A 12,403-nucleotide genomic window follows, 5' to 3' on the forward strand; every position below is an offset into this window, starting at 1 on the left:
CTTGGGGATAATGACCCTCTCTAAAGGTAGGGGGGGGGGGGGGGGGGAAGAAAGCCATCGACCTCCATCGCTATCTTAATGTCACCATATTTGACATCAGTGCAGGCCAAATGATCAGGCTGCTGCCCCATTGGAACTGGACTTCGATATCTCATTGAATAGCAGCACCAAGTGACACCCACCAGCCAAACCCCTGGCGCCCACAGCCAGAATATGGATGGAGCTTTCAATTTTTCTATTCAGCAGGCCGAATGCCCAGTTGGTCTAGGCACTGGCAGCAACTAATAAGTATAGTGAATGTGATCAGTGACCAACTACCAGCATGAACAGTATCTTCCAAAAGGTAGAGCCCTCTCCTGCTCAGGGTGTTGGGAGAGAAGATGGAGAATCTATCAGTTGCTGAAGCACAAATGCATTTCAGCATGTTTAAAATTAGGAAGATGCAACGGCATGCCAATCTGATAATTATGATGTTCTCTTCACGTGGTAGCCCCGGGAAAAAGGATATTCACAAGAACAGGCGGCGGCAAGTATACTCACAAGAACAAAGGAGCAGCAATTTGAGCGGATGTGCTCTATTATGATAATGAAAATCTGGAGGTCATTTGCCCACTCAAAAACTCATAAGACAAGCACCGCATGAGAAAGGGGACCAAAGCCTTGACGTTTGGTCCATGGACAGCCACACCCGGGAATGGTATTGATCTCCACCCGATAGTGTCCTTCATTAACAACCCCACAAATATGTTCATAACCATACACGGCATTTAAAACTAAAGATTCACTTTTTCACAGCTACCATACGAGTCTGATAAGTTAAACACACTACGTTGATGGAAAAACCGTGCATGAAAATTCTGTTTCACCACTAATTCCAGCAATTAGATCCTAACCGGGCGTGTAAAGACTAAAAGTAAATAACCACCACAGAGCAAACAATTATCCTCTGTGGTTGAGCAGCGGCAAGCACATCCATCTGACTCTCTTCTGGTAATGAACACTCTTTGCAGTGTACTACATCCCTAGTCTACTTATCAGCCATTTACAATTCGAGTCATGACTGTGGTTTCTGTAAAGATACTAGATTTGACAGTTGATTTGTGAAGAAGAGGAGAACGAGGGAAGCTAACAAGAATTAATTACAAGAGCTGTCAGCAAAAGAATAAGAATTAGAAAGGTAATTGCTTGTCATCTTTCCAAGAGTAGTTTGAGGTCCAAGGACATTATTCAGATCAGAAATGTTCATGTTAGGTGGCAATCCTCCTGATTTGCATGAGTTCGATTCCGAACTCTGTGAAAGAATTTTATCTTGTTTATGTGCTGAATACAGACAATTACCAGCTTCCTGTTGCATGAGAATTATAGAAAAGAAGATTAGTGGACTAAAAATGTTGAAAGCATTAACTCATTTTAGTTTATAAGACAATACAGCAGCTAAAGCATTATGTCGACAGAAGAAACAAAAATCATAAATACATTGAGAAACTGGCTTTTGATAACATTAAGCAGCATATAACAGGGCATGTCAAGCAGAAATGTTTAGCCTCCTACCTTGTCTTGCTGGTAATCAGTAAATTGATCAGAACAATAGCTGTTCGGAGATGAAGTCAAAATTCGATCAGCATTTGGCTGACATATTTTTGCACTAATAAATTCATTTGAATGACACTCATTTGATGTTTCGCAATACATATATCTGACTGCTGATCGCAAGCGCTGATTCCGTTGAGAATAATAAACTTTGGTTGCAAGGGGCACTGGAACATCTGAGATTATTGACACAAAATCATATTCACGGCAATACTGGATAAACTAACACTAAGCTTCAAGCTTCAATTCTCTAAAAGCAATAGGACAGATTTTCTTGGTTGTTAAAGAATTACTTATGCTTATGTGAGCAAAAAACAGATATACCTTTGTTCAGAGTGTAACATTCAGAAAGTTGCTGAGGTATTTGGTCTGTAATTACTTGATTAGATGTCTTCTCAGTGCCTGTCATTGATCTTCTAGTATCCTGTCCACCTGATCACATGACAGAGATGCAACAAGTGAAACACATTCATCCAGCAGCACAGTAGTTTGACTCGCATCTAGATATTAGCCAAAACACGAACGAAAATTTCTACATGCAATACATCTAGAACTATTATTAGTTCTCAATTTGGGAGAGCCAGCATCTTTGTTGAGCAGGGGATGCATGTTTGCTGATGTGCTATATGTGGAAGCAGAAAATTCTGATTACACGTTATCTAATGGTGGAATATAAAATCAAAAGCAAGTAGCTCTGCCATCAAAATGAATATCTCATGCTTTTAGACCTGAACAGCTGCCAAATTGTTGTTCTGATTTTCTTTTGGTTCAAACGGTATGGTACAGTCAGGATCAAAGAAATTTATAAAAATAATATATAAGACCAGTTAATTTTATCCTTTAAACGGTTTCAGTTCTTTAACAGGTTATGGCAACTTTGGCAAGTTCTTCGTAGGGTACAAGTTTTTGACTTTTGTAAGTTTTAAGCTATAAACCAGAGCAGACCAGACCATGGATAGATTCAAGTTTGATCTGAACAGTCAAGTCTGGTTTAATTAAAATGGAGATTGATACATTAAAAGAGGTAACATCATCAAAATGATACCATTGAGATCCAGTCAACAGGAGTTAATTAATAAGTGATTGAACTACATGCTTCGTAATATTTCAATAAAGCTAAGAAATAGACTTCACAAGCTTCAAAGGGACTGTTAAAGGAGATAAAAATAACAATCGATGGGCCATACCACTTAATAAGGGAACAAAAAACTCCATGAGAGATGTATGGAATGCTAGAAAAGCAACTGGCTATTATGCTAACTCTCTGAGAACAAATTTCAGAGGCTTTCAATGTTAGAAGATGGGGATGTAAAGCATATAGACTAAATTATTCTGAGAATCCAAGAAAAGTTTAACAATTTGAGCACATTAATTCTGTGGTGTGATTTATGTGAAATAAAAGATGATTCAAAAACGTGTTCATGATACAAGAATTTTTTTTTTTTTTCAAATAATGCCATATCTAAACAACCCCATATTTAGCTTGTAGCTGTAGAAAGTGTATACATGGTTGTAATGCCCTAATAATCTTTCCAATGAAAAGGTGGGTTCTTCTCCAAAATTGCTAGAGGATGATAAAGAATGACAGTGCTAAGAATCAAGAAGAAGTTGCATAAGATGAGTAAAAGAAAGAAATTTGGAATGTTGAAAGTAGCTTTAAAAGAGGAAAAAAGACAGAGGAGATGAGAAATAAAGAGAATAAAGAAAATCTAGGAGATTTTCCTAAAATGTATAGTCAAACATGAGGTAACCCCAAAGGATACAAAAAACATCATAATAAAGCATTTCCATTCACTCTTCAACAGAACATCACAATAACAACACCTCTATAAAGAAAACAGGACTTGGATATGAAGAACTGCACTCCATTGTGCACAGAACGACCTAAAGATATCGATGAAATGTTCATAATTCATTTTGCGAAAAGTTGGTTGCCCATGCCCGGAAACCAACAGCCGATCATCATAAACCAAAAAACACCAACCCATGCAACAAACTGATAATGCAAGTAAATCTGCAGAGCTCTTATTTTCATAGTATTTCAGATATTGGTTAAGTATGGTTACTCATTTCCTCTTTTTTGTTTTCTGAACTAAGCCTAGGCTAAACTTTAGAAGTCAATAAAATTAGAATACACTTGGATTTGGCCTTACATAATAGGGCCTCCTGGGAGATGTCACCATTTGCAGGTTGAAGATGCAATAGTGGCCGTGGACCATCAGCCTTAGACCTACAAAAGAAAAAGGCATTGCATATTGAATACAAAGAGACAGAGAGTGGGGAGGCGTACTCTATGCACCAATTTGGAATATAAACCTTTAAGAAGGCAGATTTTAACTAATGTCATCTTCTTCTCTGACTTGGGTTTTGTTGGGGGGCGGGGGGTGGGGGTGGGGCTTGGGGGAGTGCAGCAAACTCATTCCAGTAGTCTTTCTATTGGTATTACTCCATTAATTATTGTTCTGCAGCCAATTCCCCATTGAATTTAAAAGTACCAGTTTGAAAGATTCATGCACATACACCAAGGATGACACACTCGATGAAGGGGTAAAGCTAAAAATGAAGTGAAATATCAACATAACATCATATTCTTGGTCACTTGCATCTTAAATCTTACCTACAGAAATACATCATATAGCAATGACTATTGGAGGTTTTGAGTCCAAGTCCATCTCACTTCTTCACCTAAGCAGACCGCAAATAGACAAAAGACACTAAAGCAGGATAAATTTACTGGACTCATCTCAAAAGATGAACTACTTTCTTGTCATAACCTAGAAGTACTTTTCTGAAAAAATTTTGTTTTGGTTAAACTATTGAAGCTCTATACCCACAGTAGGACAATCAATTCAGGAATGCATAATATAAATAAGAAGGAAAATGTACATCAGATGCCTCCAGGAGATGCTAAGTTAAAGATAAACAAACTCACATTTTTGCACGTTTTTTAGGACGCGAAGTTGCATTCCCTAAGCAATTTGTATTTCGACCAGTTCCTAAAACATCAACTATTACTGCATCATCTGCAAATTAGCATAAATGCCAGTAGATTAACTACAGACAGCATGAACAGTAGAAAACAAATTATGCGTCGTGAAGGACCATTTATGCAATTATATTAGATACCCTTTAACTTTTTTAATCCATTAATTGGACAGGTGTAGGGGACTTCAGTCATTTGATTTCCATAAGTTGATCCAACAACATGGATAACCAGACTAACTTACTGCAAATTTAAGACATTCAACTTTATGTGAAGGGAAAAAAAAAACAAGAGCAAAAGATTATACTTTTTCCTTCGGTAGCGGGAGCATCCAAACACAATTCCGGTGCAGAAATATCACTGGCATCAAGAATCTCAAATTTGCCTCGATCTATTACAGTAGTAATTTGGTCTAATGGAGGTTAAAAGAACAAATTATTGTCCAGCAATCCAGTATAAGCTTATATAAGTATCAAACTTGATTTTATCTTGCAAATTAACATTGAAAGTTCAGACCATCCATTTCCTCCAGAAGTTCCATGTAATCAAACAAAAAGAGGCCATGAGAAATGGCTCCCAAATTCCAAGCCATGATGATAGGAGAAGGGTAGAAGGATACTGGAATTAACAGCCAGCAACTTCTTTCGGTCCTTCCGTGGTGGCTTTTTGTTCCCTGTGCCTCCATCAAGCTCCAAACCAATTTCTTCACTACAGTTCAATGAATTACAAAGCTCTGGAAAAAATCAGCAGAAACACAAATTCTGGTAAAGATCCATAAGGGTAAAGCTACCACACATTTAGCAAGGAGACAGAGGTAAGGCACATGTTTAGGCCTAAAGCCCATTAACAAACACCAGAAAAAAAGAATATCACTGATTAAAATGTGTTATCATGCCCAGATCACACGACTGCATAATGAAACACATGCAATTTCATTATGCAAACCATATCAAATTGCTTAGATCTCAAACTCAAAATGACAACTAATGAGCACACAAGGAAACTTTAAATGAATATGTCTGCAGCAGAGATCATGACTAAATTGCTTAAAGAGAGTATGAAACTAAATCTCAACAATATGCATCTCTTAGTAAACTTACTCAAATATCAAAACCCCTTTCTTTTTTATTTTATTAATATGTTAAACAAAAGGCTTAGTAGATATACACAATGTCCAAACCATGGCTAAAAACAGTCAATCATGTTGCAAGTGGAAAGTAAAATAATTGATAGTATAGGGGAATGTAGTAGTTACAAGTATCGGCATTAACAAATAACAGCCCACAATGTCTTATTCATTAAGGTTTGCAAAGAACATGTCCATGAGACACATGCAAAAAACTCTTAATTTCCACATCTATTAATGCATAATATTGCTAAAATTCTTTTCTTAAGTATAATATCTTGGACCCTTCAAGTAGAGTGAATATTGCATCAGCCACAACCATCAATAATGCATCACCAAGCAAACAGTTGAGAAACAACAAAAGACCCAATAAGATCCCATATTAAAATACAGAAAAATGAGTAAAACAAAAAAGAAACCTAACCTGCATGAATTGCATATTGGCTGGCCTTGATTGGCTTCTTACATGCATTACAACATACCTTCAGAACAAGCAACAAAAATGAAGTACGTAGCACGAATGAGAATTCTGTACACAAGCAATTATGGCCAATTAAAATCACTGGCAGGTTGAAGTTATCAAATGTCCTTTGAATCCATCAGGCGCAACAAAAAAAAATATCTTACGAGAAAATATTTCACCCGTTGAAGCCATATAGATGAATAATGACAACACTTTTTAGTAGTAATTAAAAATATAAAATATAATTCAATTAAATTTCAAAATTCAATAGATGTGCTCAATAGTGGTTAGGGGTGAAATGCCACTTGAAGGCAGAGCTAGCTGATTGAGAAAAAAGATGCAGTATAATTGTTGTTAAGTTTTCTGAAAGGTTACACTGTTTGAGCTTCACACAAACGTAGTTGCTATTCTTGAACACCCAATTTAACATCCTAAGCCTTTCTCATCAGGACTAACATCATTAAAAGGAGTTTGAAGAATCAAGATGCTATTGATGAGATTACAGATTGAAGGCCACAATACCCAGAATGCAGAAGAGTTTTAATTTTTGCACTTTGGGCTTGCATATTATTTGCATTTTACATTGACATGTCAAAGATTTAGATTTCTCCAATGTATAGACAACACACCCAATGATGTCAGATATCTTCATACTTAATACACTATCCACTATTTTCAGTATGAATGTCTTCTAATATGTAATAAAGGCATTGAAATACTTCCACCCTAACTCTGCAATATTGTCATAAATAATAAAACATCAAGTTTGTGAAGTAGGTATGCGAAGCAAGACTGTGAACTGGTCTTTTAAGCCTTCCAAATTTGTGCATGCTCTCTCAAAAGAGCCAATCGACCTTGATGGCAAGCTCTTCACTCATAGAAACACCATTATGTACTATATATATGAGAAGCAATCCAAGGACAGCGACTGATGCAAGTCCACAGGAAGATCTGTTCTCCTTTCTCTACTTGGTTTCTTTAAGTAAAGGAATATTCCATGAGAGAAAATTGGAGAATTTTCCAAGGTAGAAAGTTTTCTTTCTTCTGTTTTCAGCATTGGAGGTGGGGTAGAAGGAATTAAAGGAAAATTGGCCCACTTACAACATTTGACAGGTTATCCTAAACACAATCCTCCTTACAATCCCAGTGCTACAAAAGATGTTAGCAACAAGTCAAAAAGAGAAAGATACAAAGCTTACCAAATGCAATGGATCTGTCATCGGCCGCAAACCAAACACATGCATATCTACAAGACAAAACCATGAAGGCAACACTAAATTAACCGGAATGAAACATCAATATATAAGTTTACAGCTTTGTGTCTTCTCATCCAACAAATATCTTGTGATAGCTGTACTCTCTTATTAAAAAAAATTGCTATTTTTTTTTAAATGAAGGAAATACCATTACCCAGTTCAAGTCAGAAAAGACAAGAATGATAGAATTCTGCAATAAGCCATGTCAGAGACAAGCCCAAAACTTGTTGATAAAATGCTATTATCAAAGTTTGGCCCCTCTTTTATGACCGTTTCAGCACCAAAGGCAGGGGGAAAATTTGCCATACACATTGAAGAAGCAAGATAGAATTGACGTATTAAAGTTAAATTGAGGACAAAGAGTTTTTAAGGTACGGTAAAAGTTATTAGCGTGCAACCATATGCTGTACTAAATTCAAGAATTTCTGATCTCATGTATTAGGAGTTAGCCACATGAAACTTGTTTCTCCATCCATCTTGAGGAATGGCTGGCTCCTTACAAAAGAAAACTGTGTCTTCTTCCGTAACCTGACTGAAAATTTAAAACTTGAAAGAAATGATAGCCTTCTTCTTGAACTAACTATTCATCAAAACATGTCCATTGTACTACAATCAACAGTTACATTCAAACCTATCTCAATTTGTGATTTATGCATCCATTGAATACCTATTTCATCAATTAAATTTGCTTCATCTGCCTCCCTGAATTCTCTGTGAATGTACTGCTGCACAGCTAATTTTTCGTGGCCAAAGTCATCTGCTGATATGGGTGGAGGCCAAAAAAAAAAAAAAACCAAGATTAGTATACTTTTACAAATGAGACCTAAGAAGAGCATGTTTAAGAAACTTTACAGCTGGACAGAAATGAAAACATTGTCAAGACAGTATTGCCTTACTATGCCGGTAACATGTCTCCTTATTAATACGATAAATAACTGTCCAACCACATTTTACAATGGCCTCCAATTGAGCATATTGTTCTCTATAGTATCCAAAGAAGTCGTGCAAAACTTAAAATTCGAACAGTACTCACAGCTCAGAAGTTGCTTAAAAATTATATCATTAACAGTGTAAAAGCAACTACACGATTAGCATCTCAGTATTTCATGTACTCATTTTCACTGATTGTTCAATACTCTATTAGCAGTGAGTTAATGTGTGGCAATTAGCAACTTAATAAGCTGACTGAGGCATTTCCTTGACAGTACTAAATACTTCTTGCCCAGATGTCTGCTAGTGTCATTACGTAACAAATTCCAAATTCCAAGACAACAAGAGAGAAGATCAAACGCGAGTCATTTCAAAATAAAATACCCAACCCCTTTTTTTCTCACATCCATTCCCTTTTACCTGCAATAGTATGCGACCTTGTTAGAAGCCTTGCCAAGGCTGCCATTCTCTGACTTCGAAGTGCAGACACCATTAAAACTTGGAAGGCAATGTGATCTATGCGCTGCCATCAGATTTAAATCATTTATCAAGAAAAAAAAATAGTTACGAAATCCAGACAGTATCAAAACTGCCGTAGCTCTACCAAATTTACACAGGTAAACAACAAAAGCAGAATCTTTAAAATCTTCCACACCAGAAACTATTGTCGAAAAGTTGGGCCCTACTTATGGAATTTTGAATTCCGCAACAATAAAATAAAAAACAGCAGCTAAATCTAACCCACAATTAACAAAAAATAGCTCAAAATCCGCAGCATTGCTCAAAAAAGCATTCGGTCATTGAAAATCTTAAACAAACGCAGTAAAATGGGTCCCACCCAACGCTTAATCATTCCAACCATGGTTTGCAAGAATCTCCTAATAATGCGTGTTTTCTCAAAACAGATTAACAATAATTACTTTTCCAACTAAAAATAACTGCATAGAATTCAAAGCGTGAAAACCCCACGAGAGACGAAAAAGAAAAAATCAAACCAACAATTACCGTATTAACAACTTTCACTCACATGCAATATCACAGAGGGGCAAAAAAAGCTCAATGCACGTCAAATTCCACCACTGCGAACAAATAAAAATTGAAAACCAAACTAAATACATATAATTTTTAAAGCCGCAGCATTACCAGTATCCCAATTCCAGCTGATCTTCCAATGTCTCGAAAAATAAATGAAAATGCCCCATTTCTGGGGCCGAAAGGGAGAAACTTTTTCGAAAAATTCGAACTAAATTTATTTGTGGGAGGTGTAATCCGAAAAAAAATGGAAACCCTAGAGTGATATTTCTGGAGGGAGATTTTGAGATAATTGGGATTTATGATAATTTTGGTATTAATTTGGCAGGAAAAAATAGAAGGGGAAAGAACGCGAAAATTCTGGGTCGGGGAAGAGGAGAGGAGAGAAGAAGAGGTGGCAAGTGGCAAGGTAGTATTAGTGACTGAGGTCGCAAATGCCAAATGGTCTAATTCGAGAGACAGAGAGGGAGGGATTTGGCAGACGCAGCTTTCTCGCGGTTTTGTACAAAGTTTGGCTGTTCTGACGATAATTGACACAAGTTACATAGGTACGAATTGTTGGTTTTCTATAGTTTGGCCTAAATAAAGGCCAATTTTGGCTGTTTAGGTGTGTTTGAGAACAATGGTTTACTTTTCCTTCCAAAAAAAAAAAAACAGTAGTATTTGGTTTACTTGTAAAAATCTTTTTGTCTTATATCATAAATATATTTTTTAATAATTTTTTATTATTTTTTTATTTTATATACATCAAATCAAAAAAAAAAAAATTTATTAAAAATATTATTCACAATGATCTCTTATCCAAATACAGGTCAATTCCCTTGGATGGGCGCTAGAGTGTCTTATTTTATTTGCTTGACCCGACGGATTAAAGTACTACCATAGTGGGACAAGATTGTTGCTTTGCTTGAGACCCTGCAAACTTCATATTAGTGTATCATTTTAACTTTTATGCTTTCCTCCTCTTAATCTCTATTTACTTTCCTGGTTTAAGGGGCTAACCCTCGCCCCATCTAACTTTGGATCTAAGGGGCATGGAGCCTGTAATTGCTAGCATCCGGTCCAGGTAAGGCCATGAGATATTTTCAAGGTTTCATGAAGTTTAATTTTCTATACAAAAGTATACTTAATTTGTAGAGTAAAAGAAATGTCAAAACTTTATAGTGGGCATATCCCTTCTTTCTCAAGTGCTTATCCTATACTATTAGACCACAAAAAATTGGAAAAAAAACTTTATTAGATATTATTATGTGTAGTTTATGCTTTGATTTTAACAATTTTACTAGTCTAGATATTAGAGGTTTGAAAATTTTGATCTCGAGTACCTTGGTAGAAATGCATATTTACCAAGATTTTTTTTTTTTTTTGGGTTCTGATTCAAAAGAGATTTTAAACCTTTATAAAAGAAAATGAAAATGGATGAGAGAGGATTTGAGAATTGAATAAAAAAACTCGTGGTTACCTAGCCAATATCGCATGAACAAAGGTATGCTTAATTTTGAAAATAAATAATAACCATCGTAACCTTAAATAAGAAGTAAAACAATATCAGAAATTCTAAACATGAATATGGAGATAGAAAATGTTAGTGCTTTTGGATTCCCAACTTCAACGAGGCCCAAAAGATCAGACCAACGTCAAGGTTGAGAAAGTATATCACAGCCCACTTGTGGAGTGGGTTGCCGCAATGTTAAACGACTGAGAGAAAAGCGGATATACGTAGTCCAAGGCTCCAAGCCCATAAGCCTCAAAACACCCATCTATTTAAGGAGAAGGGGGGCATGTTGAACCTCGTTCTCCCCTTCAATTTCATGATCAGATCAATCCAGCCCATTAAAACGTTCAATTGCCTTTAAATTGGTTAGAAAAGAGAAATCTCCAGCCCATTAAAACTTTCAATTGTTCCAAATACTAGAATGTGAACTAATTGCTCATTTTGCCTAGAATCAAGTCTAGAATAATGCGTATGCTCATGAGTTTATATATACCTATTTTGTTCAAGCATGACCCCATAACCTAAGTCTGACTATCATATATGTATTTGGACGAGATATTCCTACGAATGGAAGATGAAGATGTGCGTGTATGTACGTGTATATATATGTGTGTGAGCGCGTGCATGGATTGCAGAACTCCATATCTCTCTTTCTCTTCCTCTTTGGTGTTATTTTATTAGATTCTTTGTTGTTTTGTTTTGTTTTTCTTAATGACGAAAGTAACTCGCTTGAATCAGATCACCATGACCTCGTCTCTTAGCACCGCACGTTAACTAGGTCTTTCCAATTGACTCTATCTGAGGCAACAAGTGACTAAGACGAACAAGGGAAAAAACAAAACAAAAGCAATATATATGGTTTTATTGCCTGGGTCCACGTCGACAAGTGTTATCCGCTCATGGCTTAATTTTTTGTGCTGATTATATATATATTATCACCAGCCAGCATTGATGCTCCACGTAAATAAATAAAGCATAAAAGCAGAAAGTATCAAGTGGTGTTTGGCACTGCGTCAAACACACTCAATTTTTTCAGAATCGTGCACCCTCAAAAAAGCCAGGTGTCTCTCAATTTAGTAATTTACATCACTGCATGAGTACAATATATTGGCGTGACAAACTGCTGGGGGCCGTTGCCTTGCTGGCCTGCTCCATCGCTTCACGCTTTCATGCATGCATGCCAACATCTATGTGGGTAGCTAGTCAATAATCACAATATCAGCACAAGGCATTCAGCAATTGAGTTATTGTTAAAAAGTTGTAAATCCACATTCAGGAAATTAGGTCCTGTCTGGATCGCTATTTTTTTTTATTTTTTGTAGAAAAATATACTGTAGTGATTCGATTATTAAAAATAAAAAAAAATAATTGAAAAATGTGATTACGGAAAATGTAACCGTTTTTCTTTGGAGAATTTTTTCTACTTGGCTTATATTAAACAAATTGAAACAATTAGAATGATTTAAGTGGTCCAAAAGCTTTTAAAGTGAATCCTTGCATACTATGCAATACTAGTTGAGATCCCAGA

The 12,403-nt window shown here is 36.2% G+C and overlaps 1 protein-coding gene across 2 annotated transcripts; it reads right to left on the reverse strand.

Annotated features, from left to right (window-relative positions):
- Positions 1-805: 805 nt before the first annotated feature.
- Positions 806-9,851, reverse strand: LOC113764593. Of its 2 annotated transcripts, none has more exons than XM_027308535.1 (12): positions 9,492-9,851; positions 8,769-8,871; positions 8,086-8,175; positions 7,362-7,408; positions 6,124-6,181; positions 5,193-5,306; positions 4,881-4,985; positions 4,523-4,613; positions 3,744-3,820; positions 1,915-2,022; positions 1,552-1,766; positions 806-1,345 (listed from the first exon to the last, which is right to left on the reverse strand). In XM_027308535.1, exons 2-12 carry the CDS (start codon positions 8,839-8,841, stop codon positions 1,136-1,138), a joined length of 1,188 nt encoding a protein of 395 aa, XP_027164336.1. In that variant the 5' UTR covers positions 8,842-8,871; positions 9,492-9,851; the 3' UTR covers positions 806-1,135. The 2 variants fall into 2 exon arrangements, with proteins under 2 accessions (XP_027164336.1, XP_027164335.1); XM_027308534.1 differs by having other exon boundaries at positions 8,086-8,178.
- Between the last annotated feature and the right edge of the window lie 2,552 nt (positions 9,852-12,403).

Source organism: Coffea eugenioides, chromosome 3 (assembly GCF_003713205.1).
Source record: "Coffea eugenioides isolate CCC68of chromosome 3, Ceug_1.0, whole genome shotgun sequence".
Lineage (NCBI taxonomy): Eukaryota > Viridiplantae > Streptophyta > Magnoliopsida > Gentianales > Rubiaceae > Coffea > Coffea eugenioides.

Coding starts and splice junctions, on each gene's coding strand:
- LOC113764593 (XM_027308534.1), bottom strand. CDS start 8,841: ATGGTGTCTGCACTTCGAAGTCAGAGAATGGCAGCCTTGGCAAGGCTT. Junction 6,182..7,361: donor TGACAGATCCATTGCATTTG/GTAAGCTTTGTA, acceptor CTTGTTCTGAAG/GTATGTTGTAATGCATGTAA. Junction 3,821..4,522: donor CCTAAAAAACGTGCAAAAAT/GTGAGTTTGTTT, acceptor TTTCTTTTGTAG/GTCTAAGGCTGATGGTCCAC.